This window comes from Phocoena phocoena, chromosome 13 (assembly GCF_963924675.1).
Source record: "Phocoena phocoena chromosome 13, mPhoPho1.1, whole genome shotgun sequence".
Lineage (NCBI taxonomy): Eukaryota > Metazoa > Chordata > Mammalia > Artiodactyla > Phocoenidae > Phocoena > Phocoena phocoena.
The window spans coordinates 38,486,598-38,501,672 of record NC_089231.1 but is presented as its reverse complement, the minus strand read 5'-3'; the positions used below and the strand labels follow the sequence as shown (position 1 = coordinate 38,501,672).

At 53.8% G+C, this 15,075-nt stretch overlaps 1 protein-coding gene across 50 annotated transcripts in view; it reads right to left on the bottom strand.

Annotated features, from left to right (window-relative positions):
- Positions 1-15,075, bottom strand: part of CELF4 (CUGBP Elav-like family member 4) — a 296,737-nt gene that overhangs the window by 208,501 nt on the left and 73,161 nt on the right. For all 50 annotated transcript variants that reach the window (XM_065890270.1, XM_065890240.1, XM_065890242.1 and 47 more), the window contains exon 2: positions 13,526-13,608. In XM_065890270.1, coding sequence (XP_065746342.1) covers positions 13,526-13,608 — 83 coding nt within the window. The remainder of the gene's footprint in view (positions 1-13,525; positions 13,609-15,075) is intronic.

Genomic DNA, 15,075 nt, shown 5'->3' with positions numbered 1-15,075 from the left:
AAGCCATGTGGGTACCAGGGCACGATTCTGTTTCTGCTCTCACTGGTTAGGGTTTTAAATCTCCTGGGCTCCCCTCCCCCAGCTTCCAGGGCTGGGGCTTGGTGAACGGGGTGTGGAGAGGGAGGTATATAAGTCTCATGTGGGGATTGTGCAAACCGTCAGGGCAAACTTAGCTAACACCTCTCGGGGGCTGAGGGACAGGAAGGGGTGATCTCGAACCCCCCTCTTCAAGCACAGCCAGGCCTTGGCAGGGACAGGACCAGCGGTCTCCAGGGATGCTCCCGCAACTCCCACACTTGGCTTCCCCTCAGTGAGGTATGTCGGTCCCCCATGTGGCCGGCTCTGTGTTAGCTATGCGGCTGGGAGGGTTTGCTGCTGTGCACCCCGGGCCAGTCGTCCTCCAGCCCAGGGCGTTTAGGGGTGGGGACGGATAGAAGCGGCTAGGCCAGGAGACCTGCTCCTAGGCAGGGTGGGGGTGGGGGTGGGGTGGGGGATACGGCTGCAGCAGCAGCAGTGGAGAGACCATCACTCGGTTCCCATGTGCGCAGTGTGTTCAGTGCTTCACCGGCATCACTTCATGTATCAGTCCCTGGATGAAGGCACCACTGGCATCCCAGGGTCGAGAGGAGGAGACCGAGGCACAGAGAGGTGAAGCGATTTGGGAAAGGCCCCACAGCTCGGAGTGGTGGAGCTGGGTTGGCTGAACTGGGGGCCTGAGCCTGCCCAGTGAGGGGGTGGGTTTGGCCTCTAAGTCCTGAGGGTCCTCAGAGAAGGGAGAGATTGGGAGGGCTGGAGTGGACTTCCTCTTGGATGGAGGCTGGGAGTGAGGGCCAGTGGGTTTAGGACTGGGTTGGCACTGGCGCACTGTGGGGTTATCTATGATGGAGACACAACTGAAACACGGAGATAACCGTTGGGTCTTGGCTCACCTCCTAGAAGCGATTTGTCCAGTGTGGGAATTACCTACCAAGCTGCTCTCCCTTCCCCTCCCCGCACCCCCGGTGACTCAGACTTGGCTTGGACACTTCTGTAGCTGGAGGCTCACTACCTCTTGGGACAGCCCATGCCCTGGGGGGTGGGGAGGGCTGGGTGGGACTTTCTCCCGCTGCAGGCAGAGCCTCGATGGAGGGCCTGAGGAGCAGAGGGCCGCACAGGCCAGCTGGGGTATCTCTGGCCCCTTCCCTCCCTACTCTCAGCGCAGCCCAGTTGAAGTTAATCACGAGGGCAAATTCTCCCCTCCTCAGGCAGGCTTGGCACAGAGCACATGTGCCTCACTCCACACACCCCAAAACAGGCCAGAAGTACTGCTGCTTCCGTTTCTGCAAAGTCGACTTGTCACCTGGAAAACCGGTGGGGCCATTTTCAGAAGGTGTGTACCACCAGGCCACAAAATGAGTGTGGAGACGTGACCACGGAATGCCTGTGACATGGGGACAGCTGTCGGGTGGCACAGTGGCCTTTGACTCTTTGATGTTTAAGCCACATACCTAGGCACAGAAGGATACAAGTTCAAGAAAGATGTAGAAGATAAAAATATGATACCTAAGGGGCTGAAATCTTCATCCCCCGTGAAGAATTTCATGGAATTAGAAACCATGTCAGAGTTGGATGAACATGCTGAGTTAGCAGTGCTGTGTTGAAGAAGCAGCTCTTAGAACACACTCTTTCTGAACAACTCCTTCCCAACCAGCCTCCTCATATAAGCATCGGGTCATGATCTGAGGTGAAGGCAAACACTGCAGGTGTGTGGGGTGGGGGCTGCTGCTCTGCCCAGCTTGCTCCTCTCTGACCCCCACCCATCTCTAGGAGGCTAATAGGGGCGACTCTCTTGGCTCCAACCCATTATCCAGCTCCTCTTCCCCCTCACTGACCAAAGCACAGTTTTGATCATGGCAGATATATACCTCATCCTTGGCCAGATATCCCCTTTCTCGGCCTCCCTTGCAGCTAGGGTGGTCAGGGAGTTCTGGTTAATGAGACCCACGCAGAATTCTACTGGGGAGATGCCTATGAGAAATCTTTTGCATTCCTGATAAAATGGACAGACACAGCTGGACTTACTCTGCTTGACTGTGGGTATGATGCATGGAGCTAGGGCAGCCATTTTATAACCATGAGGAAAGAGACTCAGATGCTGACATTGTTACGCTGCCAAGCCAACACCAGACCCCAGACTCCATGAGATGCAAAAATCCAAAGCTCCATTTGTTGAAACCACTGTAGCCAAATGTATTTCTAACTGACAGGGTAGTCACTGAAACTGAGGTTCAGAGAGTTTAAGTGGTTCCCCAAGGGCACATAGTCAGGCTCCAGGCAGAACTGGGGCTGGAATTCGACCCTGCTTCCCATGCAGAACAAGACTTCTCCAATCCAAAGTCAGGTTTGGCATGTGGTGACACCTGTGGGGGCACTGCTCTGCCTCACGTGGCCCCCTGGGGGTCTAGCAATCACGCCAGAGTCTCCTATGGGAGGAGCGTGGCCTTGACCTTGAGGTGACAGGAACAGAGGAAGGTGACACCATTCCTGCCCTTGTGAAGCTTGGGTTTTCCACAGGGTTAGCTCCACAGGATGTGGTGGAAGGAGAGGGGGCCCTGGAGCCAGACCGCTCCTTAGTGAGCGAGCCCCCTCCCCTCAGTCTCCTCGTCCATAAAATCATGCTGGTAACGCTTACTTGAGAGCACCCATGTGATGCTGTTTTGACAAATAAATGAGAGAATACTTGCGAAGTGTCTGGCCCATAGTGAGTCCTCGGTGAATGGCAGCTGTCACCCTGGGGCACTTCTTCACTTCCTATTCGTGTTTCTGGGGTCACCAAGAGACCCTTGCACACTAATGCCTTTCTGAAGTCTGCTTCTGGGAATACTCAACCTAAGGACCTTTCAGAGCCTAAAGTTAGGCCAGTGGTCACCAAACTTCTTTGTGCACGTTTCTCCTAGAGAGCTTGTTAAGATGCGGTAGAGCACAGTCTGTGTGACGTGGCTCAGATGCTCTGGGTGGGGCTTAAGACCCTGCACTTTTAACAGGCAGCTGGTGATACTGATGCACTGGGCCCAGGTCCACACTCAGCCAGGGGTTAGACCTCTTGCTCAGACCAAGGGAAGGCCAATGCTCAGACCAAGGGGGCGGGCACTGTGGGTTAGAGCTGCCTGGGAGAGCTTCCGAGATGAAGATGGGGGCTTGGAGCTAAGTCCTGAGGCTCTGGGAGGACTGAGGTGTGTGGGCAGGGGGAGGCAAGACCTTCCCAGGGAAGAGGGAAGCTGGGGATTGCTGGTGCCCAAACCATGCCCAGAGTGAGACGTATGTCCGGGACTCATTTGCCTGGAGTTGACCAGGGCCGGCAGGCTGTACAGGCTGGATGTTCTGAAGGGCAGCAGTGCCTTCTCCCACCACAATCCCCCCATTTCATCCCTAACTCCAGGAGGAAAATTCAGACTTTCCTGGCTCCCTAAAGTCTGCTCTCTTTACTATCTTTCCAATTTCCTCTCCCTGCCACACACCTGGATCTGTCTCCCCTCCCTGGGGTCCTTTATGGTCAATCCACTCACAGTCCTTCCCTTTTCTGAAACGTAATGAGACTTAAGAGTACAAATCACATCTTTGACCATTTTATATTTTTATTGTCCTGTTACTATTTCATGAATGAAGTAGGAGCCACTGGGCGTAACTGTAGCAAAGGACCCAGAGGTCAACCACAATCACCTCACTGTTTGTTATTCATCATAATAATCCCTGGATTGATAACAATCCATAGCCTACACGTAAGATTTTCACTATGGAATTAGGAAACAGGCCCAGAAAGGTCATGAGGCTTGTCCCAAGTCATCCAGCAGGTTGGTGTCGTCCCCGCAGACTGTAAGTGCTCTGAAGGATGGTACGAGTGGTCCGTTGGGCACAAGAGTTGGGCACAACACGCTCACACTTGCCTCGTCCCCTCTCAGCCACCGGGAGAGGAGGCCACCTGCCTGGCGCCCCCTGGTGGTCACGTCGAGACCATGCTACAAATACCTTAGATCAAAACACACTGGAGCCACAGTAAACTGGGGCCCTGAACTCCAGCCCTTTTCTCTTTACAACTATTTTCATGAAGATGTGAAGAACAAAAAAACCACACTGCTTTCTGCCATCATCCCCCAGGGTTGCCCAGCTTTGGTGGGACTTGGCAGCCCACCGTTCTGGAACGATGCAGGCCCACAACACAGATGCCTGGCTCTCTGCTCGCCTAGCCCACGTACACACTCTCTAGAAGAAACCCTGCCAGTCCTAAAACACATCCATCCCAGAGCAGGAGTTCACACAGACAGCCTGCTTCCCTGCCTCGTGCTCCGGAGAAAGGTCAGCAAACTCTCAAACAGCCTCACATGGACGCGCTAGGGCGCGTCCACCGAGGCCGCCTGGGAAGCCTCCTCACTCCTGTCACCGCCGTCCAGGCACTCACGCCCGTGCCAGCTGCCACTGCCCAGGCCAAAGCGCCTTCCACACAGCGTTTCCTCCAAGTGCCCACGACCACAAAGGGAGACCTTCCTGTCTTTCCAAGTGCAACCCCGCAGGGTGAGCTCAGCTGAATACCTTCCAGGGGGCAGGGGGGTGATGTGGATGGAAGAGGAGCCCTGAGAATGGATCTGCTGGGACGCCACTGGGTGATGCCAAGGCTGGCGAGGTCAAGGGGCAGAAAGAGCTCTGCCCTGAATCAGCTCTGGGCGAAGGAGAAGGTACAGGAAGCACTGGGGGTGGGGACTCTGAGAGCTGAAAAGTAGAGTTAACGGAGCAGTGTGGGATCAACGAGCTGCACTGGGTGCCGTGGGGCGTCGGAAAGCCCTCTGAGAGCCAGAGAGACGGTAGGGAGAAAGCAGAGTCGGACTTGAGCCTCCAAGGATGAAGAGAAACTCTCTGGGCAGAGGGAATGACACGGAAAGGAGAGGAGGCTGAAGGAAGGCGACGTACTTGGGTGAGAGCTGCGTGGATGTGTGGCCACTGGGGGAGGGAGTGTGCACCCAGCCGAGTCCCTCGGGTGACCGGAACCTGAGGAGTTTCCAGGCGGTCAGATCTTTGTGTCGCCATGATAACCTCGGCCAGCCTAGGAAGCATGTCAAGGGGGAGGAGCCTGGAAGCAGCCTGAGGTGGGGTGGGCTGGGCTCCCCCAGGACACCCTGGGCCATGCCCCGAGGCCTCTCTCAGCTGAATTCCTGGGCACTTGCCATCACTACCAGTTTTTGGCACCTAAAGTTATTTTCTGGATCGTGAGCTGTCTTCACACTTGCCTCCCAAACCTTCAGCAACGGGCTATGTCTCACTCATGTCTGATGCCAGGTACCCTACCTCCTCACAAGAATTCTGCATGGGGCAGGTAATCTGTAAATGCTGCTGCTGTTGATCTGGGTGATGCCAGTCATGGTCCCAACTGTGCCTGGGCAGGTGCTGGAGAAAGCTGGAAAATGTCTGCCTTGTTTCTTTAAAAAGACACTTAAGCAGAGGGCAGGAGGAAGGCTTGGGGCCCAGGGGCAAGGATGGAGACAGGGGGAGGTGGAGCTCCAGCCCTTCCCTGAAGCCCTGTCCTGGAGCCGGCCCTCAGGGGCGGGCAGTTTGGCTGGTCTGCATCAGGGAGAGACCGAGCTGAAGAGAGCTTTATTAATTATACTTGTCACAAATGGAGTTGGGCCGTGGAGGCCAGGAGACACTTATCTTCCTCACCCTCCCACTCTCCCCTCCTCTCCCTGTCTTCTTCAGTAATGTGAGTAATGCCAAGTCTATTATTCTTAGAATTTTAAAGAATGTCAGAGCTAGAAGGGGCTCCGGAGGCAATCTGGCCCACCGCCTCCTTCCACAGTCCAGAAGGTGGAGGCTCAGGGAGGCTCTGAGCTGAGCGCTTTGCCCAAAGTACCTGGTTTGTTTGGGGGCAGGTGGGACCTGGTGCCCAGGTTCCCTGGCTCCAGCCCAGGCTCTGACCATCACCTCACATGGCCTCTTATTTATCCCTCCAAGTTAGAGACGGTGGCTGTGGACATAAGGCTCTCTGGGTCCTTGAGACAAATCAGTGAGGGTGTCTTGCACAGGCCACGGCTGGTCCCGGGTTCTGTCATGGAGGCCACAGAGAAGGTGTGAGAGTCACTCGCCAGAAAAATGGGGACACCTCCGCACTCAGGCGAATGTGGGCAGGGGCAGGGAAGAGAAGAGAGCACAACTTAGGACACAGGGCACAGCCCCGGTGGGAGGAGGGCTTCAAGACGTTTCTGTGGGAAGGGGGAAGGGGAGTGAAGACTCTCTCCATGGAAGCAGAGGGAGGTGGGACTAAGGACCGGTGTGAAGAGGAGAGACAAGAGCTGAGCGCGCCTCAGATGCTAATGTAGCTCGTCTGGCACCTGGAGTCCGGATTTAAAGCATTTCTGCCTTCTCTCCTGGAACCCAGTGTTCCCTCCTGCTGGGAGAGCCGGGAGGGGACCACGTGCGCTCAGCCGCAGCCTGTGGCGTGGTCTGGGGCAGGGGGTGAGGGGCTGCTTGGTGGGACACGTTCCTGCCAGGCCTGCTTCCTGTCAGGATGGGGACTCCTCCAAAGGGAGAGGCTGGAGAAACCCCACATGTGGGTGGGCTGTGGAGGCCTGGGTTCTGGTCCCAGCTCTGTCACAAGCGAACTTCAACTCATTTCCCTCGGATCACAGATTCCCTGTGGGTAAAATGAGAAAACTGAGCTAGAAGTTGGTGCTGAAACTAGGCCTCCTGCAGATAGGAATGTGTGAATGGCCAACAAGAAATGGTCTCTAAGCCTGGAAGGCGACTTTGCCCTCTCCTGCTGCCCACGGTTCCCTCTGTGCTCACACCGTTTGAGTGTGTGCCACCTGACAAACCCTCCCACCTCTGACACTCTAAGGACCCCTGGGGCTTGTCCCCCAGGTGAACGAGAAGCAGTGGGTAAGTGAGAGGGAAGCTCCACCCCATGGCCTCACTGTGCGGAGTTTTCCATCTGCCCTCGGTCCCAGCACAGGCTCCTGGGCACTACTGACATTTTGGGCCAGACACTTCTTTGTGGTGGAGCTGTCCTGTGCATTGTAGGATGTTTAGAAGCATCCTAACCTCTACCTACTAGATACCAGTAGCATCTCCAGTGTCCAAATGTCCCCTGAGGGGCAAAAGTGTTCTCTAAGACCCAACGCCCTAAAAGGACAGATGAATAATTCTCTTTAGAGAATATGGGGAAAGAGGGAAGATATGTCATTCATTTCCCCAAGAGAGAAAGAAAAGAGCATGAGGACGGTGGGGTGGGGGGGGGGGAGATGCAGAGGAAGGGCTGGTGGGACTCCCCTCACCCTTTCCAGTGACTCAAACACTGTTGAAGCCCTTTCTCTCCCTGCCATGGAAGAGCCATAGGGCTGCCCATTTTTCAGTGTTACGGGTTGAATTGGGTCCTCCCCTCCCCCCAAAAGATATTAAAGACCGAACCCAAGGTACCTGGGAATGTGACCTTATTTGAAACAGGGTCTTTGCAGATGTAATCAAGTTAAGATGAGGGCATTAGGCTGGGCCCTAATCCCACATGACTGATGTCTTTATCAAAAGGGGAAATTTGGACACAGAAACAGGCACGCACACAGGGAAGTTAATGTGACGACATAAGAACACCGTCTACCAGCCAAGGAATGCCTGAGGCTACCAGAAGTGAAGAGAGAGCCACAGAACAGATTCTCCCTCCCAGCCCTCAGAAGGAACCAGCCCTGCTAACACCTTGATCTTGGTCTTCTAGTGCCAGAGCTGTGAGACAAAACATTTCTGTTGTTTAAGCCACCCAGTTTGTGGGACTTTGTTACAGCAGCCCCCCAACCAATACGCTCAGGAAGAAGGACCGCAGGACCAGGAAGCTGGAGCTACGCAGGGATCTGGCTTGTGGCCCCACCGTCTGAAGCAGAGACACGTGCTGATGGGACCCAACTCACCATATAGAGAAAAACCAACACTGTGCCTACAGGACAGACAGGTGGAAATATGTCACATCTCTAAAGCGAAACGCTTTGGTTGTGCCAATCACTAGAAGTTGTAAAACTACCCTGAAGAATTAACAGCCTCCACATGCTGACTACAGCCGTCATAAATTCATCTTCAGTTTCTGTTATCATATCAGTGTCTCTGGGGACCCCTGTCTTGTCATCATTTGCCCTTTATAATTTATTCATCTTGTTCTTGCCTGCATCCTTTCTACTTCTCATTCATCTTTACAGTTGTACATAAAATTAGATGGATCCTTCTATGGTGGGGCTGTCAGGAGGGAGATGGGCCTCAGCAGGGAAGTCCCAGTAAAGCTGGTGGCAGTCCCACGAGAGCCTCCTGTGGGTGTCAAGGTAGAGGTGGGGTGGGCAGAAGGAGAGAAAGGGAGAGTGTGAGGGAAGGAGGAGGAGAGGAGAGGGACGGGAGAGGGAAGTGAGAAGGATAAAGAAGAAAGGATGGGAAGTGAGAGGGGAAAAGAGGAAGAGGAAAGTGACCAGAGGGAGAGAAGAGAGGAGGAAACAGGCATAAAGAGAAAAGAGGAGAAGGAAAGGAAGAGAAGGTGGGACTTAAGAATATGAAAATGGGAGGCAGGGGGAGAAAGGAGAACATCCTGAGACAGCAGTGCTGGAAACCCAACTGAGTTTTTTTTTTAATTTTCCATTTTGACATCTTTCCTGGTAAACTCAAAGAAGGTCACATTGAATTTCCATGGAAATGACGTGTCCTGAGTGGTGGGGACCTTTAGTCGGGAGGTGTGATGGCAGCAATGCTGCTTGTCTACCAGGCTGAACCGAGCGAGGGGTGTGGGTGGGAGACAGCCATGGAGGACTGTGTGTGTTTGCTTTGTATTCTCAGGTTGCCGGAGTGAGGGCACAAAAGCCAATCTTTAACTAGTGAATTGGAACTTTAATGTTTACCAAGCAGATACAGCTCCCACTCTCCCCCTGCCAGCTCTCTCCCCTCCCCGCTTTCAGGCCTCCCGCTAACTGGACCCACCTCTTCCCCCCTCAGCAGCCCTGGTGAGGAGACTTTTCTGCTGCCACAGGAGCAAAGTGCTGGCCACTGCTGGCCATGTAGCCTGGTTTTCTCTGATCGGAGTCTCTTGGGCTCTTCCTGGAAGACAGTTCCCTGAAAAGTCCCAAAGGCAGGGGGAGCTGGGACTAAGCAGCAGGGGCCTATTTTTAAGAACAGGATTCTTCCAATAGGCCTCCCGTGCACACTCAGACAGACCCCAGGGAGCTCTCCAAGTGGACCTCTCCTGCCTAGCTCACGGCTCCTGACCTGTCACGCATGCCTTGTCTTCTAGGCTAGTTCTTAGACCAGCGCTCTCATCTGACACATCCATCTTCCTCCCAGCTCTCTATTCCCACCTTGCCCATGTCCTGAACACACTTTTTTTTTTTTTTTTTTTTTTCGGTACATGGGCCTCTCACTGCTGTGGCCTCTCCCGTTGTGGAGCACAGGCTCCAGACGCGTAGGCTCAGCGGCCATGGCTCACGGGTCCAGCCGCTCCGCGGCATGTGGGATCTTCCCAGACCGGGGCACGAACCCGCATCCCCTGCATCGGCAGGCGGACTCCCAACCACTGCGCCAGCTGGGAAGCCCCTGAACACACTTTTGAGCAACTCCTACACCCCATAGTTATCCAGGTCCCCTCTAAAGCAACTGGTGGCCCTAGAAAGAAGAGGTGGATTTTGGTAGCAGATCAGGTGCTGGTCTTGGCTTGGCCATTTATTAATTGTGTCACCTTGAGCAAGTTGCTTAATCTCTCTAATCTCAGGTCTCTTCATGTGTGAGGGATACTCATGATATCTTCCTTATAGGGTGGTTGTGAAGATAAAATGGGGTAATGGAGGTAACGTGCTTGCATCACGCCTGTCAGATAGTGAGTGCTTAATAAATATTAACTGTTATCATTGAACTGTTTTCTACTCTACCCATCTTATGATAACGTGCTGTCTTGTATCATTGATGTGTGTGTGACTTCTGTCTCCAATTTGATGGACAGCTCCAGGAGGGGGTGGTGATGCATTTTTCTTATCTCTGTGTCTTCCTGGATGCCTAGCACAGTGCCCAGCACAGACTCAGGAAATTCTTGTGGATGAATTGAGAAACCATGTTGACTTAACCCTATAAATGATGGAACAAACATTGGGAATGGAAGAAGGTAGGCTGGAGAGGGCAAGGGGCCAGGAGAGAGAGTGAGATTGAGAGTGTGAGGGAGAGATGGTGAGTTTAGAAAAGTGGAATCACTCTGCCTAGATGCCGGCAGAAGACCCTGCTCGAAGGGACCCTGATGAGGCTTTGTGGTTTAGTAATCTCATTCTACTGAAGGCGTGTCAAATTAAAAAACAATAATCCATTTGTAACACTGGTCCAGGGATGACTCCGTCAGCCATCTGAGAGACTTTGGTTAGGCTGGTTCTGAGGGATAGTGACCTCTGACTTGTAAAAACAGCCACTGTGATCTGGTTTCTGAGCTTCCACTTATCCCAAGAGAAATGTCAGCTCCCCTTCCCGGTCCCTAAATGGGGACACGTGGGAGCGGTGTCTCTAGTTCTGGCTCTGTTGTTTTGTTACTGTTTTTGACGGTGGCAGTGTGTGCGTGCACGTGCTCACACATGACAACAATGGGATCGTGTTTCTTGTTGCCAACGGGATGCTAACTCTGTAAGTTGCTGGGAAACAGAGTGGGCTGCCTGCACCATCTTCTCCCCTCTTTCTCTCTTCAGTGAGAAAGTGGAGGGCTAATTTTAATGGATTGATTTTAATGGATTTTGAAGTCTGGAAAAGTGTCTAAATCGCTGAGGTTACCAGTTTCCAGGTTCTTTTTTTCAATTTTTTTCTCCTTAGTCACACATAGAGTGCACTCACCAGGGCACCTAGTGTGGTCACCCCAGAAAAGAAGAGGTCTCCCTCTGCCCCCTAACCAAGGAGGCAGCTGTGAGCACCGCCTCAGCTGGTGGGAACACCCATTATACAGCCGGGTGGAGCATTCTGCTCGGGCCACTTCCCAGCATTTGCGTCTCACTTTCTCTGATCTCGAAGGGGAGAACCAACCAACAATAGTAACACCAGTTCTGCTTTCTGGAATCCAGATGACTCCACTTTAAAATCTGGTCATTTTGTTTTTCATTAATCTCCATGTGAGTTTTTTGGGGGACAATGTGCCCTGGGAAGTTGGAGCTGCAATCCTGTCTTTTCTCCCTGTCCCTCCCCCTGTGGGCTGTGCCTGCCCTGAGAATTGTGATGAGGTCTTTGAGGCCATGAGTCTCCCCGTGAGGCCTTTGAAGAAAGGACAGCGTTCCAAGCACCGCAAGGGGACTCTAGGCTATGTTTTAGTTCCATTGTTGGCCTCTCTCCTCACCCCTCCCACCTCCCAACGTACATTCATGGTTTTTTTTTTGTGTCCTTTCTCCCAGACTTGCCCAACTTGTCTTTGTGGTTTCAGAAAAATGCCACTGGATCTCCCAGTATGAAGGATTAGCACAGATTATGGGGAACAGTGTTAATTATTGGTGGAAGGGGGGCTGGCGCGTCGCTCCAACATGCTCCTGATTTCCCCTGGGCCTTTCTGCCTGGTAATAAGCCTTCTTTAATCTGGCAGGCCCCTTGGTGAAATCAGCACCATGGACAGTGGTATTGATTGCTTCTGAGAAACCATCACAGCTGCTCAACCAAATTACCTTTGATATGTGACCTTTAATGTAATTACTGCAACATCAAAGTATTTCTATAAATTATTAAAGAACTAATACACTCCATCATTAAGCTATTCTATTATATGTAAAATAAACAACCACAAGTTAATGTTAGATCCTGAACAATCCACACTTGCTACTGAAATTCTCCCAAGTCCCCAGTCTCTCCCCCTTCAAAATCCCAAGCCTCCCCCTCCCACCTTCTCTTTCGGTTTCCCCATCTAATTCCAGGCTTTTAGCCATCACAAAACTCCCCGGCGATCTCTCTCAAGCTGATGAAGGACCTCCCATAACAATGTGGTATTTTCTATTCCATTTGGGTGGCTCTGAAATATCTATCACAATCTCGCCCAAAACAAAGTACCACAAACACTTTATTAATCAGCACAAACCTTTCTCAGAAGCCTTTGATTTTCTTACAATATGGCTTTATGCTTCACACATAACATGGGGTGATGTGGAGCATATTTCTGCCATCTTACAGAGGGCACCCAGAAAGTAATTACTATAATATATGTGCATGTAGCTGCGCCACTGAAAAACCAACTGGGGAATGGCCACCTTGCCAGAGCTGGGTTCCACACAAAAACCTGTGCGGTGCACGATTTCCATACATTTGCATCCGCGGGTGTGTTATTAAGATGACTCAGCCTCGTGCTTTGCAATCACAAATACCAAAATACAATACAAAGGCTATCTTAGTGGAAGGAAGGCCCTCCCCACCCCTAAACGGGTAAAGAAGGATCTCTGATGCAAAGGAAGACTGCTCCCGCCCCAGGTTGCGCTTTCTCTCTGTCTACCTGGTTAACCTTTCCCGCTGTGGGGCAGAAATGGAAACGTGTGTTTACATACGGTTTGCTTGGTAAGAATGTAAACATGCACGTGTAAATATTGGTGAGCATATATACAGAACACATGTGCTTCCCTGCAGTGTCCATTGTATAAGCTTAAACACGGTACATTTTAAAATTCTTTAAACTATGCCCACAAACACTCCCATCTTTCCATTTATCTTTAGATGCTCGGTGAGCTGCATATCTCCCCCCCCTTCCGCATCCCCCGCCCCATCTCTCTGAACCCACAGGAGAGACGGCGCAGACCCTTGACCCGGGGAACACTTCTTATTTTATGGTGATGAACTAGCTTCGATAATAGCCACGGCTGATATCACACCCAGTTAGGGGGGCCATAAATAATTCTCTTCTCCCCCGCACAGAAGCTATAAACCAGGGCTGAGGCACGATAGTTTATCAAAGACGAGGGCTGGCTCCTTAAATAAACCGCGGTGATCTCACTCGCGGCGCCGAGCCCGGGCGGGTAGGCACTCCCTCCCTCCCGGCCCGGCCCGGCCCCCACCCCAGGAACGGCGAGGGTCCGACGTCGATCGGTGGGTGTTCGTGCAGCCTTGCGGCAGGCTGCCCGGCGGGCCCAACAGAGGCAGCTCCGGGATCTCAGGGCCCCGGGCACCCCGCGTCCCCACCCCGGGGCTGCCCGAACGGGTAGTGCTCGGAGGAGAAAACCGATCGGCGGCGCCCCGGTGGGTCAGGGGAGGAGCCGCGCCTGAGCTTTGTGGCCACGGCCGAGTTCGTCCCCCGCCCGGATTCCGTCGGGCCTGGACGGCCGAGTGCGCAGGCCGCCAGGCGAGGTCTGAGCTCGGCGCCCACGCGCCCGCTTCCCAGCCCCGCGCCTCGAGGCTTCTGGGGGCCCAAGGGGCGACGCGCGAGTTCCCGAGCGAAGGCCGGCGCCGCGCACCGGGGCCCGCGAGCCCCCCGCCGGCTGCGCCGCGGCTCGGCCTCACGAAGTCGCCCCCTGTCGGCGCGCCCGTCGCTCGCGCCTCGGCGGGCGCCACTTACCCCGGGCAGAGTCTTCTGCTCGTGCAGCGCGCTCTGGGCCTTCAGCGCTGACTCACGCTCGCAGTAGGTGAGGAAAGCGCAGCCTGGGGAGGGAAGCAAGCGCCGAGAAGGGTCAGTGGGGCGCCCTCGGGCCGCCCACGCGCCCTCCCGCCCGCCCTCCGGTCTCCAGCCCCTCCCCGCTCTTGGTCCCTCTCGCCACCTCTCTTTCTCTCTCGTGCGCTCTACTCGAGCTTTCCTGCCTCACCGTTTTCCCGTGTCTGCTTTTCGTCTCTCTCGTTGCTTTTCTATTTTGCTCCTTCGGTGAGGTCTCCCCACTCTGCATCTTCTCCCCGCCACGCCCCCTCTCCCCGCGGGTCTCTTCCTGTCCGCCTGCCAGGTGCCTGCCTGCCTGCCTCCCTCCGATGCTGTTCTGTTTCAGCTCCAGCCCCAAAACCTCCCAGAAGGGGCAGCTTCCACCCCTCACCCCAGCACCTCTAGTTACACTCCATCGTGAACTCCTGTTCTGGCCCCTTAGGAGGGATGATGCAGGGACCCTCCCGGCCTTTCAAACAAAGGCTCCATCTGTAAGGAGGACCCCAGGCCAGGCTGTCCTAATAAAATGAATGGGGCTGTCCATGTGCCCCCTGCCCCAGTCGGTTGTCACATCTGCAGTGATATCTTCACACCCCTCCTGGAGGGCTTGGAGACTCTTGCTCTGCCTCTAATTCCCTGGGTGGCTCCAGCAGTCTCCTGTCCTGCCTCAGTCTCCTCACGTGTTAACTGAGAGGGTTGATCCAGTGGTCTGCAAGGTCCAGTTCAGTTTTCCTCTTGCATTATTCTGACAGTGCCTCACCGGGGAATCTGGATTTTACAGAACACTGTGTCTTACTCAAGCGGTGACTTTTTAATGCTGGCCCTTCAGGCATGGTGACAAGGCAAAGAGAATACTTGTTGGTGGGAGAGGCTTTTTGGGAGTTCCCTCAAACTGCTCAGTGTCAGGGCCTCTTCCTCTGCCTCCAGATGTGGCTGTGTGGCTTGGGCGGCCCTAGGGTCTTAGGGAAAGTCAAAAAGCCAACTTCAGCCTGCAGCAGGCTTGCATCTGGAGGGGCATAGTGGCCTCAGACTTCCTAAAGCCACCATGGCCCCAGAGAAGGCACCCTGGGAGCTGGCCTCCACCTCCGGCTCACTGTCTTCTTTCTCTCCCTTGTTTCACTCTCTCTCCCATGATCTGATCTCCCAACCATCTGTGTTCACCACTGCCCCCCTTTCTTTGCTCTCCCCCTTTCCAGTCTCCTCACCTGGTATGCCTTCTCTCCCCATTTTCACATCTACCAATCCCATCCATCTTTCAAGAATCTGATCAAGATCCACTTCTTCCCGGCAGACCACCTTGACTGGTCTAGTTCATCTTAAATCAACCTCCCTTCTGGACTGCCCACAGCTGGCCAGGTGGTCATCCTCCTGGCCATTTATCAACTATTTCCTGAGTGCCCTTGAGCCAGTTTCTGTGACAGGTGCAGGAGCCCAGGCCCTCTTCTCATGAGGCTTGTAGGCTTCTGGTGCCAGTCTGG